Raw genomic sequence first — 16,183 nt, 5'->3', positions numbered from 1 at the left:
TCCTCTAATTTGGGGGGGGGTGTTTTATAAAATTTGGGGGGGGGTCCTTTGAATTTTGGGGTCCTCCTGTCAAAAATTTGGGGTCCTCCCTCAAAATTTTGAGGATTCTTCTTGAAATTTGAGGGATTTTGGTCAAATTTGGGGGTTTTTTGCTCAAATTTGGGGGATTTTGGTTAAATTTAGGAGTTCCCTTGAATTTTGGGGTCCCCCGGGGAGATGTTGGGACCCCAGGAGGCAGAGGGGGACCCCGAAAGTTGGGGGGGACCCCAAAAAAGGGGCTGGGGGTCCCCAAAATCCCTCGGGGGAACCCCAAAACTGCCGGGAGGACCCCAAAAACCATCGGGGGACCCCAAAACTGCCCAGGGGACCTCAAAAACCATTGGGGGACCCCAAAATTCATCGGGGGACCCTGAAATCTCTCTGGGGGACCCCAAAAATCCACTGAGGGACTCCAAAACTGTCCAGGGGACCCCAAAATCATCGAGGGGGAACCCCAAAAATTCATCAGGGGACCCCAAAACTGCCGGGGGACCCCAAAAACCCATTGGCGGACCCCAAAACCAATGGGGGGGACCCCAAAAGTCATCAGGGGACCCCCAAAAATCCACCGAGGGACCCCAAAACTGCCCAGGGGACCCCAAAATCATCAAGGGGAACCCCAAAAATTCATCAGGGGACCCCCAAAACCATCGGGGGGACCCCCAAACCCATAGGAGGGACCCTAAAACTGACCGGGGGACCCCAAAACCCATGGGGGGACCCCAAAACTGACCGGGGACCCCAAAATCCATCGGGGGGGGTCCCAAAAGTCATCAGGGCCCCCCAAAATCCATCGGGGGACCCCAAAACCCCTCAGGGGACCCCCCAAAAAAATCTGAGGGACCCCAAAACCCCCTCGGGGGACCCCAAAACTGCCCCCCCCCCAATTTTGTTGTTTTGTTGGGGTTTTTTTTTATTATTTCGCTCTATTTATGGGCGGGGGAGGGGGGTCCCCCCTTCTTTTTCGGCTTTTTTTTGTTGGTTGGGGGGGCCCCCCTCTTTTTTTCGGGGTCCCCCCCCCCTCTTCCCCCCCCGTCTGGTTTCTGTACCGGTAGCTCTCGCTCTTTTTCCAGTCGTTCAATAAAGAAAAAAGATGGTTTTTTTAAGGTTTTTTAACTAAAAAGTGCGTTTTTTCCACCCCCGCCCCCACTCCACCTCCTCCCCGACCCTTCCGCCCCTCAGAAATGGGGTAAAAAAAGGTGAAACCGGTTAAAAAGGAAAAGGTGAAACTGGGCCCGCGCCTGGGCACCGCCATGACACCCCCCCTCCCCCCTCCACACCCGCCGGCCCCGCCCCTTGCGATGGACAGGGACGCAGCCCAATCGCTGCTCGCCTTCCGCGCGTCTCGCCCAATCGTCGCCCGCGACGGCTTCAAGCTCCGCCCCGCCGTTGTCCAATCCGGAGGCGGTAGGGGAGCATGCGTCGCAGCGACGCTCTCCACACCCCCCCCCTCCACGCGCGTGTCTATCATCTCGCTCACACACGCAGAAGCTCCGCCCCACCTGGGGGCGGGGACAGCGCGGAGAGCGTTTCCCTATTGGCCCATCGCCGCTCACAACCAATCAACTTCAAGACCCGCCTCCGCGGCTGGATTGACAACCTCCCTCCGCCACTCACCGCCGCGCCTCCCCCTCCCGCGCTGCGGCGTTTTCCTCCTTCCTATTGGTCCCTCGCTTGACAGACAACCATCCCCACCAATCGCCCTCCGGGATTTGGCAGCCAGGGGGCGGTCCCGTTCCCTCTCCCCCTCCGAACGGCGCAGAGGGCGGCGCGGGCGCCATTTTGTGAGCAGCCCCCGAAGGCGGCGGCGGCGGCGGGAGCGGAGCCGGGGCCGGAGCGGTGAGAAATAAAACCCACGGAGAGTGTGTATGGGGGGGTGTGGGGGTGTGTGTGGCGGGGTACACGCGTGGGGGAGGCGTGTGCATGGTCTGGGGGGTGGGGAGAGAAGCGCTTGTGGAGTTTGGGGGGGGGGGGATAATGGCGGCGCAGCCCCCCCCCACCACCTTTCTGTGAGGGAACGAGGCCGGAGGATGAGGAGGATGAGGAGGATGGAGGCGGGGGGGGGAGGAAGATGAGGGAGGATGAGGAGAAATGGGGGGGGGGGAGGAAGGAGTGGGGGGGGGCGCCCCCTCAGCTCTCTGAGGGGAGGGAGGGGGCGTGGCTTGGGGAAGGGAGGGGGCGTGGCTTAGCGGCGGGGCGGCGGGGCGTGGTTTATCGCCGAGGGGGCGTGGTTTATCGCCGAGGGGGCGGGGCTTCGGGCCTCCTGCTTCTCCTGGCAGCTCGGTGCAACGCGGTTTCCCCTTCCCCCCCCCCCTCCAAAATATTTGGGGGTGCCCCCCCCTTCCCACATCCCCCACCCCCAATTCGGGGCATCCCCAAAATGGGGTAAAAAAAAACCCTTTTTGGGGGTATTTTGGGGGAAAATGCCCTTTTTTGGGGGGGAAATTCACCTTTTTTGGGTGATTTTTGGGGGCGAAAGAAGCAGAAATCGTCGGTTCCCCCCCCCCCCCCCGGTTTTTGGTTGGTTTTTTTTTGAAGGTGAAAGTGTCGTTTTGGGGGGGGAAAAATAAATCCTGTTTTTCACTTATTTGGGGCCTTGAACCGCCTCAAATTTCCACATTTTTGGGGCAAACACCCCCCCCCCTTTTACCCCTCCTCCCCCTCGCCAAAATTGGGGTTCCCACCCCTCCCCCCCTTAAATTTTGGGGCAAAACCTCCCAAATTCCCCTTCCCCCCCCCCTCCTTATTTTTAGGGCGCTTCACCCCCTCCCCCCCATCATTTTTGGGGGCCAAACCCCCAATTCCCCCTCCCCCCCTTTAATTTGGGGCCTCCCCAAAATCCCCCTTTTTCACCCCAAACCTCAAGCTTCACTTTTCACCCCCTCCCCCCGCCAAAAAAAAGAGGGGTAGGGGGGTATCCAGCCCCTCCCCCCCCCTCCCCGCACCCCAAAACTGACCTGAGGGGGGGGAGGGGTGGTCCCCAACTGGGGTGGGGGGAGGGGGGAAAAGGAAAGGGGGGGGGGTCGCTCAACCTCTTCTCCTTCCACAGGGCCCAGCAAGGCGCAACCCCCCCGCGGCGGAGCCGGCCCCTCCCCCCCCTTCCCCCCTCCCCCCCCCTCCCCCCCCCCTCATCTCCCCCCCCCCCCCCCAAAAAAAAAACCCCGGCTCCGTTTTGGGTCAAAACCCGCCACTTTTGGATCGCTTTTCTCCCCCCTCTCCCCCCCCCCCCCCCCCAAAAAAAAAACCCAACCACACGATGAAGTGGGGGAGGGGCAACTTTGGGGGCGCCGTGGGGGGGGAGGGGCCGCGTTTTCTACAAGGGGGCGCCGGCGGGGGGAGGGGCAGGGAGGGGGGGCCCTTCCCCCCGCCCTAACCCCCCCGCCCCCCCTTTTTTTTTTGTCTTTTCACAGCGGGATTTTTTTAGAGCCGGCGGCGACCGTAAGTGCCAAATTTTCCTTTTTTTTTGGTTTTTTTTTTTGGTTTTTTTTTTTGGTTTTTATTTTTTCCCCCCACCTCCCCCACCCCCAAAAAAAAAACCCCAACCCAGGACCCCTCCCCCCCCCCTTTCACGCAAACTCCCCTCCCCCCCCCACCCCACCCCCACGGGGCCCCTCCTCTCCCCCCCGCCCCTCCCCCGCCCCGTTTTGGGGGAGTTTCACCCCTTTTCTCACCACCCCCCCCCCGCCATCTCCTGGGACCGAAAAAAACTCATCGAACCCCCCCCCAAAATGCCCCAAATCGGGTGGTTTTGGCCCCCCCTCCCCCCCCGCTGGAATTTTAAGGGGTTTGGAGTGGTTTTGATTATTTTTATTGGGGTGTTGGTTTTTTGGTTGGGTTTTTTTTTTTTAATTTTTTATTTCTCATTGTTGTTGGGTGTTTTTGGGTGTTTTTTTTTTTTTTTCCTCCCCCCCTCCCCCCCAAAAAAAAACCAACAAAATGCAAAAAAATTTTTTATTTTTTTAATTTTTTTTAAATTTTTTTATTTTCCGCCGGTTTTTTCGGGCCCTTCCCCCCCCCCTTCAAGCCACGCCTCCTCTTTAGCCCCACCCCCCCAAAAAAACCCCCAACCCCCCCCACACCCCTCCCCCTCCCCTCGCCTTCCCCCCCCCCCCACGCCGCCGCCGACCCACGGACGCCCCTCCCCCCTCCCCCCCCCCACGGTAAGCGGAAAGGGGGCGGGGCCAAGCGAAGGGGGCGGGGCCAAGCGGAGGGGGTGGGGCCAAGCGGAGGGAGCAAAGCCCTGGGGGGATGGGAGGGTTAATTATAGAGGGGGGCGGGGCCTTTTCCAGCGCTCCCCGCCCCCCTCGGCTGTATTTTGGGGGGTTGGGGGTGGGGTGGGTGTGTTTCCCGCCCTTCCCCCATCTTTTCTCCCCCCTCCCCCTCCCCCTTTTCCAGGTTGTCCCTCCCCTCCCCTCCCCCTCCCTTTTTCCCCCCTCCCCCCCCCTCCCTCCGCCATGGCCAGCAACGTGACGAACAAGACGGACCCCCGGTCCATGAATTCCCGGGTTTTCATCGGGAACCTCAACACGCTGGTGGTGAAGAAAAGCGACGTGGAAGCCATTTTCTCCAAATACGGCAAAATCGTCGGCTGCTCCGTCCACAAAGGTTTCGCTTTCGTTCAATACGTTAACGAACGGAACGCCCGGGCGGCCGTGGCGGGGGAAGACGGGAGGATGATCGCCGGGCAGGTCTTGGGTGAGTCGGCGACGAGGAGAGAACGAGGTTGGCGACCATCGCGGCGGGCTGGGGGATCTCAGAGGTCTTTAGGTGGCCCTGGGGACCTTCCGCAGGGTCTCGGGGACCTTCTGAGGGGTCTCGGGGACCTTCCGTGGGGTCTTGGAGACCTTCTGAGGGGTCTCGGGGACCTTCTGGGGGTTCCCCTGGACCTTCAGGTGGTCTTGGAGACCTTTTGTGGACGTTCTGGGGGGTTCTGTGGACGTTCTGGGGGGTTCTGTGGACGTTCTGGGGGGTTCTCGGGACCTTTGGGGTTGACCTGTGGAGCTTCAGAGTGCTCTGGTGGACTTCAGCCACCTTTAGGTGGCCCCATGGACCTTCAGGGGGTTCTTGGAGACCTTCAGGGGGGTTCTGTGGATGTTCCGGGGGGTTCTACGGATGTTTTGGGTTGACCTGTGGAGCTTCAGAGTGCTCTGGTGGACCTCGGGAGATCTTTAGGTGGCCCTATGGACCTTCTGGGGGGTCTTGGGGACCTTCTGGGGGGTTCTGTGGATGTTCTGGGTGGACCTGTGGAGCTTCAGAGTGGTCTGGTGGACCTTGGAGACCTTTAGGTGGCCCCATGGAGCTTCTGGAGGGGTCTTGGAGACCTTCTGGGGGATCGCGTGGACCTTCAGGTAGTCTTGGGAGACCTTCCTGGGTGTCCTGCGGACCTTTTGGGGAGATCTATGGATGTTTTGGGTGGACCTGTGGAGCTTCAGAGTGGTCTGGTGGACCTTGGAGACCTTTAGGTGGCCCTGTGGACCTTCTGGGGGATCGCATGGACCTTCTGGGGGGTTCTGTGAACGTTCCGGATGGACCTGTGGAGCTTCAGAGTGGTCTGATGGACCTTCTAGGGGGTCTTGGAGACCTTCAGGTGGACCTGTAGACCTTCTAGGGGGTCTTGGAGACCTTCAGGTGGACCTGTAGACCTTCTAGGGGGTCTTGGAGACCTTCTGGGTGGACCTGTGGACCTTCAGGGGGAGTCTCGGAGACCTTCTGGGTGGACGGATGCATTTCTGGGTGACCTGATGGACCTTCAGGGGTGCTCTTGGAGACCTTTAGGTGGCCCTGTGGACCTTCTGGGGTGGTCTTGGAGACCTTCAAGATGGTCCCATGCACCTTCTGGGTGGTCTGATGGACCTTTAGGCGGTCGTGGAGACCTTTAGGTGGCCCTGTGGACCTTCTGGGGGGCTCTTGGAGACCTCCAGGGTTGTTCTGCAGACCTTCTGGGTGGACCTATGGACCTTCAGACGCCTCTGATGGACTTTAGGGGGTCTTGGAGATCTTCACGGCGGTTCTGTGGACCTTCACGGGGATCTTGGAGACCTTCAGGGGGTCTCGGAGACCTTTGGGGTGGCCCTAGAGATCTTCACTGTGGCCTTATAGACCTTCTGGGGGGGGTCTTGGAGACCTTCAGGGTGGTCTGGTGGACCTCCAGATGGTGTGGGAGACCTTCAAGGTGGTCCCATGGACCTTCAGGGTGGCCCTGTGGACCTTCAGGTAGACCTGTGGACCTTCAGGGTGGACCTATAGATCTTTGGGTGGACCTATAGATCTTTGGGTGGACCTATAGATCTTTGGGTGGCCCTATGGACCTTCAGGGTGGACCTATAGATCTTTGGGTGGCCCTATGGACCTTCAGGTGGACCTATAGATCTTTGGGTGGCCCTATGGACCTTCAGGCTGGACCTATAGATCTTTGGGTGGCCCTATGGACCTTCAGGTGGACCTATGGACCTTCAGGTGGACCTATAGATCTTTGGGTGGCCCTATGGACCTTCAGGTGGACCTATGGACCTTCAGGTGGACCTATAGATCTTTGGGTGGCCCTATGGACCTTCAGCAGCTCCTATAGATCTTCGGGGGGGTCTTGGAGACCTTCAGATGGTCCCGCGGACCTTCGGCGGGGACCTGTGGACCTTCACAGTGGCCCCGTAACCCGTCCGTAGGTCCTGTGGGCCCTATAGATGGCCGGCTGGCCCTATAGGCTGTCACCTGCCCCATAGGCCCCCTATAGGTCCCCTGTAGGGCCCTCTCCTACCCTATAGGCACCCTATAGATCTATAGGTCCTCTCCTACCCTATAGACACCTTCTAGTCCCCCTATAGGCTCTCTTCTACCCTATAGACCCCCTATAGACCCTCTTATACCCTATAGACCCCCTATAGGCACCCTATAGATCCTCTTCTACCCTATAGCTGCTCTATAGGCACCCTATAGGCACCCTATAGACCCTGTTCCACCCTATAGACACCCTATAGACCCTGTTTTACCCTATAGGCACCCTATAGATCCTCTTCTACCCTATAGCTGCTCTATAGGCACCCTATAGACCACCTATGGGCCCTTTTCTACCCTATAGACACCCTATAGCCCCCCATAGGCCCTCTTCTACCCTATAGGCACCCTATAGGCACCCTATAGACACCCTATAGCCCCCCATAGGCCCTCTTCTACCCTATGGGCACCCTATAGGCACCCTATAGACACCCTATAGCCCCCCATAGGCCCTCTTCTACCCTATGGGCACCCTATAGGCACCCTACAGACACCCTGTAGCCCCTCCCTTGCCCCATAGGCCCCCTATAGACACCCTATGGGCCTCCTATAGCCCCCCCTACAGCCCCTCCTCTGCCCTATATGTCCCCTATAGCCCCCCATAGCCCCATGATAGCCCCTGGCCCCGCCCCCTCTGACCCCTCCCCCCCCTGACCCCCTGTCCCCCCGTCCCTTGCAGACATCAACCTGGCGGCCGAGCCGAAGGTGAACCGGGGCAAAGCGGGGGTGAAGCGCTCGGCGGCCGAGATGTACGGGTCAGTACCCGCCCCACCTTCTCCATCCCCCCTCGTCAGGTCGGCCTCTTCGCTATTCCCCCCACAAACCCCCCCTTCCCCGCCGCCCCGCCCCCCCCTGCCGGCAGGAGCCCCGCCCCTGCCCGGGGAGGCCACGCCCACTCGCCTCTCTTCCCCCCTCCCCCCCCTCCAGATCCTCCTTCGACCTGGACTACGACTTCCAGCGGGATTACTACGACAGGTAGGGACGCCCCGCCCCCCGGGCCTTGGCCACGCCCCCTGGCCTGAGCCCCGCCCCCCGGCCTGAGCCCCGCCCCCTGGGCCCTGAGCCACGCCCCCTGAACACAACCCCCGGGCCCTGAGCCCCGCCCCCCGGGCCCTGAGCCCCGCCCCCCGGGCCCTGAGCCACGCCCCCTGAACACAACCCCATTGGCCCTGAGCCCCGCCCCCTGGGCCCTGAGCCCCGCCCCCTGGCCCTGAGCCACGCCCCCCGGGCCTGAGCCACGCCCCCTGAACATAACCCCATTGGCCCTGAGCCCTGCCCCCCGGGCCCAAGCCCCGCCCCCTGAACACAACCCCATTGGCCCTTAGCCCCGCCCCCCGGGCCCCGAGCCCCGCCCCCTGAACATAACCCCATTGGCCCTAGGCCCCACCCCCTGGGTCCTAAGCCCCGCCCCGGCACTGCCCACCAACCCTAAGCCACGCCCCCCCGGTCCCAAGCCACGCCCACACCTGCCCCTAGCCCCGCCCACTGCCCTTAGCCCCGCCCCCAGGTCCTAAGCCCTGCCCCCGGCACTGCCCATTGGCCCTTAGCCACGCCCCTTGATTGCTAAACCCCGCCCCCTGAGCACACCCCAACTTGCCCTTGGCCACGCCCCCAGACTAAGCCCCGCCCCCCGCCCTTAGCCCCGCCCCCCAGACAACCCAATTGTCCTGGCCACGCCCCCTGGGACACCCTGCCCCGCCCTTAGCCCCGCCCCCAGCACCGTTAAGCCCCGCCCCCGGCTACACCCACGTTCCCAGGCCACGCCCCCAGCCCCATGGCCACGCCCCTTTGCCCCATAACCAGCCCCACAGCCCCTCCCCCAGCCCCACAACCCCTCCCCCTCGCCCCATAGCCCTGCTCCCTTGGCCAACCCCACCCCCTCACCCCACAACCCAGCCCCACAGCCCCTCCCCCCCACCCCATAACCCCACCCCAGCCCCATAACCAGCCCCACAGCCCCTCCCCCAGCCCCATAACCCCTCCCCCTCGCCCCATAGCCCTGCTCCCTTGGCCAACCCCAGCCCCTCCCCCCAGCCCCACAACCCCTCCCCCCCACAACCCCTCCCCCCCTCACCCCTCCCCCCCCCCCAGGATGTACAGCTACCCCGCCCGCGTGCCCCCTCCCCCGCCCATCGCCCGGGCCGTCGTCCCGTCCAAGCGGCAGCGCGTCTCCGGCAACACCTCGCGCCGCGGCAAGAGCGGCTTCAACTCCAAGAGCGGCCAGCGCGGCTCCTCCTCCAAATCCGGCAAATGTAGGCGGGGCGGCGGGGCGGGGCGGGGCGTTATTTCGGGCTGAATCGCGGCGATTTCGGGGGGGGGGGGGTGTGTGTTTTTTTTTTTTCTCACCTTGGTTCCGCGCGGGCGCAGTGAAAGGCGACGACCTGCAGAGCATCAAGAAGGAGCTGAGCCAGATCAAGCAGAAGGTGGACGCGCTGCTGGAGAGCCTGGAGAAGATCGAGAAGGAGCAGAGTAAGCGTCGCCCCGCGCGGGTTTTTTGGGGTGAATTCCGCCCGGTTTGGGGGGTTTTCGTCATGTGTGTGTCCGTCCCCCCACACCCACACACCCACCCACACGTTGGTTTTTTCTCTGCCCACCCCCCCCCAGAGCAGAAGAGCGAGAAGGCGGAGGAGGAGCAGGGGGGCAGCTCGGCCAAGAAGGAGGAGGGGGGCGGCGGAACCAAGGCGGAGGCGGGGGGAGAGGACTCGGCGGAGGAGGGCGACCTGCTGGATGACGAGGAGGCCGAGGAGCGGGGGGACGATCAGGTGAGGGACCCACGGAATGTGTGGGGCGGACCCACGGAATGTGTGGGGCGGACCCATGGAATCTGTGGGGTGGACCCACGGAATCTATGGGGCGGACTCATGGAATCTGGGGACTAGACCCATGGAATCGATGGGGTGGACCCATGGAATGTGTGGGGCGCACCTAAGGAATCTGGGGAGTAGATCCATGGAATCGATGGGGCAGACCCACGGAATCTATGGAGCAAGCCACGGAATGTGTGGGCAGACCCATGGAATCTGTGGGGCAGACTCAGAATCTGGGGGCAGACCCATGGAATCTGGGGAGTAGACCCACGGAATCTATGGGGCAGACCCATAGAACCTATGGAGCAAGCCACGGAATGTGTGGGCAGACCCATGGAATCTGGGGAGTGGACCCACGGAATCTATGGGGCAGCCCCACACCTTCCCACTCCCCCCCTTTTTTTTTTTTTTTCCCCTCCCCCCGACAGCTCGAGTCCATCAAGGGCGACGAGAAGGAGGCGGAGGAGGGGGAGGACGACCGGGACAGCGCCAACGGCGAGGACGATTCCTAAAGCCGCCCCCCAACAAAACTGAGCCGGGACCCCCCCCCCACCCCACCCCCAAAAAAAAAAAAACAACCCCCACCGCCCCTCCCCCTCCCCCCAGCCCCTCCCCCGCCGTGTTCGTGGTGTCGTGACCCCTCCCCCCCCCCCCCCCCCCCCGTAGTTCGGCTTCACCCCTCCCCCAGTAATTTGCTCCCCACCCCCCCCTTTTAATTTTGATACCTCGTTACGACTTGACGATTAAAGGACAGATGGTTTGTACATGCTGGTTCGGGGCGGGCGGGAACCTGACCCACACTTTGCGTCCCATAGCGCCCCCACAACTGCCCCATAGCGCCCCACAACTGCCCCATAGCTGGCCCTTATGATGCTGCTTCTGCCCCACAGCACTTCTGCCTCACAGCCGGCCCTATAGCCCCTCTCCTGCCCCATAGCTGGCCCTATAGCTCATTTTTCTGCCCCAGAGCCAGCCCCATAGGGCCTCCCCTGCCCCATAGATGTCCTAGAGCCAGCCCTATAGGGCCTGTCCTGCCCTAGAGCCTCCCTTCTGCCCCACAGCTGCCCCATGGAGCCCTATAGCGCTGCTCCTGCCCTATAGCTGGCCCTGTGGCCCCCTCTCCTGCCCCATAGCTGGCCCTATAGCCCTTCTGCCCCATAGGCAGCCCTGTAGAGCCGCTACTGCCCCATAGCTCTCCCTGTAGCCCCTCTCCTGCCCCACAGATCTCCTTTAGGGCCTTGCCTCACGGCTGCCCCATAGCTGGGCCTATACAGCCTCTCCTGCCCTATAGCCAGCCCTATAGCCCCGCTCCTGCCCCAGAGATCCCCCCCTATGGCCCCTTCCCCCACCTCGAGCCGCGGCCGTGGGGGGGGGGGGGCCGTTACCCAGGCTGCACCGCGGCGCCGCCCCCCGCCCCCGTAAGACCCCGGGGGGGGCGGGACTAAAGATTGACCACGCCCCCTTCGTCCTCGGCCCTTCCCCGCCCCAAGATGGCGGCCTCCATGCAGCGCGGCGCCACGCTCAAGATGGCGGCCACCATGAAAGACACATGGCGACCACTGAGTCCTCACCACCATCCAAGATGGCGACCGCCATTGCAGACACCCCCTCCCCCAAGATGGCGGTGACCACTGAGCTCTAACCAGCACCCAAGATGGCGGCCTCCATGGCAGACTCCCCCCCCCAAGATGGCGGCGACCACCGAGTCCTCACAACCATGCAAGATGGCGGCCCCCCATGGCAAACACCCCCTCCCCCAAGATGGCGGCGACCACTGAGGCCTCACCACCATCCAAGATGGCGGCCGCCGCGGGTTACTCGCCCCATCCAAGATGGCGGCGGAGCCCCGCCCCCTGCCCAAACCGCCCAATCAGGGGAGGGCGGATTCTCCCTTCCCAGAACCACCGACGCCTTTTTTTTTTTTTTTTTTTAATTTGCCCATATTTGGCGGGGGGGCGGGGCTCAGCGGGGCGGCGCGGGCTGTGATTGGCCGGCGGGGCCGGGGGCGGTGCGCAGCGCCAGGCGGGCGGGGGCCAGGGCGGGGCCGGGGGGGCGGCGCCCATTGACCAACAGCGCCAGCGGGGACGGGACCCGCAGCCCCGAGAAGGAGAAGCTCTGCGGGGGGGGGGGACACCAGTACGGACCAGTACGGACCAGTACGGACCAGTACGGACCAGTACGGGCCGGTACGGGCCGGTACAAAGCCCCACAGCCCCCTCCCAGTGCCCGCCAGTCCCTCCCAGTGCCCTCCAGTCCCTCCCAGTACCCCCCAGTATTTCCCAGTCCCCTCCCAGTGCCCCCCAGTCCTTTCCCAGTATTTCCCAGTCCACTCCCAGTGCCCCCCAGTATCTCCCAGTGCCCCCTGGTATCTCCCAGTCCCCTCCCAGTCTCTCCCAGTTCCCTCCCAGTCCCCCCCCAGTGACCCTCAAACCCCTCCCAGTGCCTCCCAGTGCCTCCCAGTCCCCCTCAATCCCCTCCCAGTCCCCCCCAAACCCCTCCCAGTCCCTCCCAGTCCCCCCCAAACCCCTCCCAGTCCCCCTCAAACCCCTCCCAGTCCCCCTCAAACCCCTCCCAGTCCCTCCCAGTGCCCCCCACTCCCTCCCAGTCCCCCCCAAACCCCTCCCAGTCCCCCTCAAACCCCTCCCAGTCCCCCCCCAGTGACCCTCAAACCCCTCCTAGTCCCTCCCAGTGCCACCCAGTCCCTCCCAGTCCCCCCCAAACCCCTCCCAGTCCCCCCCAAACCCATCCCAGTCCCCCCCCCCAGTGACCCTCAAACCCCTCCCAGTCCCTCCCAGTGCCCCCCCAGTCCCACCTTGCCCTGGTGCTGGTGCTGGTGCAGGCAGAGGTGGGGATCGGGCACGGCCAGGGCGTCCCCCACCAGCACCCCCCAGCTGGGCGCCGCGTTGTACACGGTGACGGCCGCCACCGCCCCCGTCCCGTCGGCCACGCCCACCGTGCTGCACCCCCCAAAAAAGGGGGAGGAGCCAGCCTCAGGGGGCGGGGCTTAACTCCCCCCAAAACCCCACCCCCTCCCGTGTATGGGGGGGGAGAAGTTGGGGGGGCGGGGCCAGGGGAAGGGGGCAGAGCCAGGGGAAGGGGTGGAGGAAAGGGGGCGGAGCCGGGAAGGGGGCGGAGCCAAGGGGCAGAGGAAAGGGGGCGGAGCCAGGGAAAGCGAGGGGCGGAGCCAGGGAAGGGGCAGAGGAAAGGGGTGGAGCCAGGGAAAGGGGGGCGGAGCCAGGGAAGGGGCGGAGCCAAGGGAAGGGGGCGCAGCCAGGGAAAGGGGGGTGGAGCCAAGGGGCGGGGCCAAGGGGAAGGGGCGGGGCCAAGGGGAAGGGGCGGGGCCAAGGGGAAGGGCCGAGTCAAAGGAGCCAAGGGAGGGTGGGGTTAAAAAAGGGGGCGTGGCACTGACTAGGGCACGCCGTCTTCCGGAGTGAGGCTGAAGATGACGCGGCCCAATAGGACGCGGCGAGGGTTGGGTCCGGGACGGAGGGATAGGATGGAGGAGGGGCGTGGCCCTCCCGGCCCGGCCAATGAACCGAGGTGGGCGGGAGAAACTGGCCCCTCCAATCCCCGCCGGCGTTTGCCGCGCAGCTTTCCCTATAAGGGCAAAAAAAAAAGGGGGGGCAGGGTTGAGTGCATATATGGTTAGGCCACGCCCCCACGCCCCAAGGGACTCACCCGATTGGCCAGCAGGCCGCAGAGGCGGGTCAGGAAATCGAGCAGCTGGGCGTGGCGCCGCCGAGGCTCCTCCCACTCGGGGGCCAAAGCCGCCGCCCTGCCCAACCCTTCCAGCGCCGCCCCGAATCGCTCCTGGTACTGCAGCAGCTGGGGAAACGCCACCACCCCCTCATTGGCTGCGGCCTCGGGGCTCCGCCCACACCCCCCCCCGGCCACGCCCCCCCCCCGGGGTGATGCCCTGCCCCCACCCCCACCCCATCCCGTGTTCCCATTGGCCGGCTCACGGTGGCGCGGTTGAGGTGCAGGTCGGGGTTATTGGTCGCTTCGGGGTCCACTCGTTCCTGGGGGGGGGGGGGAGGTTGGATTAGCCCCGCCCCCTGCCCCATAGCCCCGCCCCCAGCCCCATAGCCCTGCCCCTTACGGCCTGGGCGTAGGCTCCCAGCGCCCTGCGCGCGGCCTCGGGGCTCTGCCCCCCGGCGAAGAACAGCGACACGTAGGCGTTGCCCAGCACGTCTGGGGGGGTGGGGGGAGGGAGAATGGGGGGGGGGGGTCGGCAGGGATACGCCCCCCCCGGCTCGTAGCCACGCCCCCACCTCCCAGGCCACACCCCCAACGCCAAACCACGCCCCTCAGCACCGCCCACCTCCAGAGGCCACGCCCCCAGATCCTATAACCACGCCCCCAGCCCCCATAACCACGCCCCCAGGCACCGCCCACCTCCACAGGCCACGCCCCCAGTTCCCATAACCACGCCCCCAGCCCCGAACCACGCCCCCAAAGCCATGACCACGCCCCCAGGCACCACCCACGCCCCCAGCCCCATGGCCACGCCCCTAAGCGCTGCCCACCTCCCAGACCACGCCCCCAGACCCCATGACCACGCCCCCGGCACCGCCCACCTCCATAGGCCACGCCTCCAGCCCCATAACCACGCCCCCAGCCCCCATAGCCACGCCCCAGCCCCATGGCCACGCCCCCAGCCCCATGGCCACGCCCCCAGCCCCATGGCCACGCCCCCACGCACCGCCCACCTCCCAGGCCACGCCCCTAACCCCAAACCACGCCCCCAGACCCCATAACCCCGCCCCCAGACCCCATGGCCACGCCCCCAGGCACCACCCACCCCACAGAGGCCACGCCCCCAACCCCAAACCACGCCCCTGGACCCATAACCACGCCCCCAAACCTCAAACCACGCCCCCCCGGCACCGCCTCAGCCCCAAACCCCGCCCCCAGCCCCATAACCCCGCCCCTAAGCATCGCCCACGCCCCATAACCCCGCCCCCAGCCCCATAACCCCGCCCCCAGCCCCACTCACACCAGGAGCGCCCGTCGTTGGGCGCGCAGCGCACGGCGGCCTCGGCCTGCGCCAGCCCCTCGCGCAGGTCCCCCCCCGCCCGCAGCGCCATGGACAGCAGCCGCCGCGCTTCCGCGTCCTCCCCCTACAGCCATAGGCGGGCGCCAGCCGTCAATCACTTGAGGGGGGGCGGGATTTGCCTTCGTTAGTCCCCGCCCACCCCACTCACGTGAGCCAATGCACCGGCGAAACAGGCGCGGGCGCGGTCGAGTTCGCCCCGCCTCCAAAGCTCCTCGCCCAATCGCGTCCAGGCTGGGACCAATCCCGGTTCGAGTTTTACAGCCCGGCTGAGGGTTTGTTCCGCCCTTATCCCGCCTTCCGGGCTGACACCCAATGCCTGAGCCCGGAGCAGTAAGGCCCGCCCCCTACCCTGAGGAGAGACTGAGGAGAGGAGGAGGGAGCCGTTAAGCTCCGCCCCCACCGCGGGCGCGCAGCCAATAGCAGCGATGGCTCCGCCCCTTCCCGGTTCGCATTGGCCACGCCGCCCCCCCCCCCGCCCCGCCCGTACCGTGCACCTCCTCCATCAGCCGCAGCGTTTTTTCCATCTCCTCCGCAAGCGCCGCTCCGGGTTCGTTAGCGGCGGGGTCAGGGTTCTCACCCTGCGGGAGGCGATCCCGGTAGTTGTACAGTTCTTTTACCAGTTCCTAGGGCGAGTGGAGTGAGGAGGTTGGTAGCCACCCGGGATGTACCCGAAGGCGCTTACCCCCAACGCCCCACACCGCACCTCCAGCCGTTTCAGCGCCGCTTCGTCCCCGTCCCCGTTTCCATCCCCCGCCTCGGCCGCCGCCGCCGCTTCCTCCTCGGGCGCCGCCATGATGGCGCAAACCCCGCCCCTTCCGGCGCCGCGCTTTAAGTCATTCCCCCCCCCTCCCGTCCCCGTCCCGCCACAGCGCCCCCCGGCGGGCGGGAGGACTGAGGGGGCAAAGCAACCCGCCAATGAGCGTTCAGGATGGCGGCCGCGCCACTCCCAACATGGCGGCGCAGGAGAAACGCTCAAAAGATGGCGGCCGGGCCGACTTGGGTGTTGCGCATGCGCCGCTCTTCCCGCCCTTTCTGAGCCACGCCCACTACGAGCCTTCGCCCCGCCCCTTTTCTCCCCCCCCCCCAGTCGAGCAGCGGCCGCCGCGTCGTCAACAGCTCCGGTCGGTGCTCGCTCTCCTCAGCCCTTTTTCTCCTATTTCACTCCTTTTTTTAACTCATTTTTCTCCCCCCCCCCTTTTTTCCTTTATTCTCCCTTTTTAAAACCCATTTTCCCTTCATTCCCGCCGCTTTTTCTCTTCATTGCCCCCCTTTTACGGCCCGTTTCCTCTTCATTCCCACCCTCGGGGGGGGGGGAAATAAATCTTTTTCGTTTTATTTAACCTTTTCTAAACCAACTTCCCTTTATTCACACACCACACCCCCCCTTTTAAATCAATTATCCCTTTATTTAACCCTTTTCCCCTTAAACAAACCTATTTTCCCCTTTGTTTCTCCATTTTAAACCCCTTTTCAATTAATTTCCCCATTATTTATTCCCCTTATGTTGACC

The 16,183-nt window shown here is 64.2% G+C and overlaps 2 protein-coding genes and 2 long non-coding RNA genes across 6 annotated transcripts; 1 reads left to right on the top strand and 3 right to left on the bottom strand.

Moving 5' to 3' along the window:
- Positions 1-4,434: 4,434 nt before the first annotated feature.
- Positions 4,435-10,195, top strand: HNRNPC (heterogeneous nuclear ribonucleoprotein C). Of its 3 annotated transcripts, none has more exons than XM_054808524.1 (7): positions 4,435-4,734; positions 7,490-7,565; positions 7,738-7,785; positions 8,902-9,062; positions 9,178-9,279; positions 9,415-9,572; positions 10,046-10,195. In XM_054808524.1, exons 1-7 carry the CDS (start codon positions 4,494-4,496, stop codon positions 10,127-10,129), a joined length of 870 nt encoding a protein of 289 aa, XP_054664499.1. In that variant the 5' UTR covers positions 4,435-4,493; the 3' UTR covers positions 10,130-10,195. The 3 variants fall into 3 exon arrangements, with proteins under 3 accessions (XP_054664499.1, XP_054664500.1, XP_054664497.1); XM_054808525.1 differs by having other exon boundaries at positions 7,490-7,604; positions 9,420-9,572; XM_054808522.1 differs by having other exon boundaries at positions 7,490-7,604.
- LOC129198891 (uncharacterized) lies at positions 5,524-6,012 on the bottom strand. The gene is made up of 3 exons (XR_008574548.1): positions 5,976-6,012; positions 5,703-5,828; positions 5,524-5,661 (listed from the first exon to the last, which is right to left on the bottom strand). It is a non-coding gene; the product is annotated as an uncharacterized LOC129198891 (long non-coding RNA).
- LOC129198892 (uncharacterized) lies at positions 6,047-6,395 on the bottom strand. The gene is made up of 3 exons (XR_008574549.1): positions 6,361-6,395; positions 6,164-6,299; positions 6,047-6,057 (listed from the first exon to the last, which is right to left on the bottom strand). It is a non-coding gene; the product is annotated as an uncharacterized LOC129198892 (long non-coding RNA).
- A 1,351-nt stretch (positions 10,196-11,546) lies between the features above and the next one.
- Positions 11,547-15,501, bottom strand: TTC5 (tetratricopeptide repeat domain 5). The gene is made up of 10 exons (XM_054808518.1): positions 15,377-15,501; positions 15,161-15,296; positions 14,822-15,033; positions 14,614-14,737; positions 13,717-13,808; positions 13,580-13,636; positions 13,296-13,442; positions 13,027-13,214; positions 12,430-12,574; positions 11,547-11,732 (listed from the first exon to the last, which is right to left on the bottom strand). Exons 1-10 carry the CDS (start codon positions 15,464-15,466, stop codon positions 11,580-11,582), a joined length of 1,344 nt encoding a protein of 447 aa, XP_054664493.1. The 5' UTR covers positions 15,467-15,501; the 3' UTR covers positions 11,547-11,579.
- Between the last annotated feature and the right edge of the window lie 682 nt (positions 15,502-16,183).

The sequence above is a fragment of the Grus americana genome, chromosome 37 (genome assembly GCF_028858705.1).
Source record: "Grus americana isolate bGruAme1 chromosome 37, bGruAme1.mat, whole genome shotgun sequence".
Lineage (NCBI taxonomy): Eukaryota > Metazoa > Chordata > Aves > Gruiformes > Gruidae > Grus > Grus americana.
The sequence above is the reverse complement of the archived record's forward strand: the minus strand, read 5'-3'. Positions and strand labels throughout refer to the sequence as shown.

Excerpts from the sequence above, each read along its gene's own strand:
- TTC5 (XM_054808518.1), bottom strand. The coding sequence starts at position 15,466 with ATGGCGGCGCCCGAGGAGGAAGCGGCGGCGGCGGCCGAGGCGGGGGAT. Across the intron at positions 14,738-14,821 it reads TCGCCGGTGCATTGGCTCAC|GGGGAGGACGCGGAAGCGCG; the intron begins GTGAGTGGGGTG and ends CTATGGCTGTAG. Across the intron at positions 13,443-13,579 it reads TGCACCTCAACCGCGCCACC|CTGCTGCAGTACCAGGAGCG; the intron begins GTGAGCCGGCCA and ends GCGTTTCCCCAG.
- HNRNPC (XM_054808522.1), top strand. The coding sequence starts at position 4,494 with ATGGCCAGCAACGTGACGAACAAGACGGACCCCCGGTCCATGAATTCC. Across the intron at positions 4,735-7,489 it reads GATCGCCGGGCAGGTCTTGG|ACATCAACCTGGCGGCCGAG; the intron begins GTGAGTCGGCGA and ends CGTCCCTTGCAG. Across the intron at positions 7,786-8,901 it reads CAGCGGGATTACTACGACAG|GATGTACAGCTACCCCGCCC; the intron begins GTAGGGACGCCC and ends CCCCCCCCCCAG.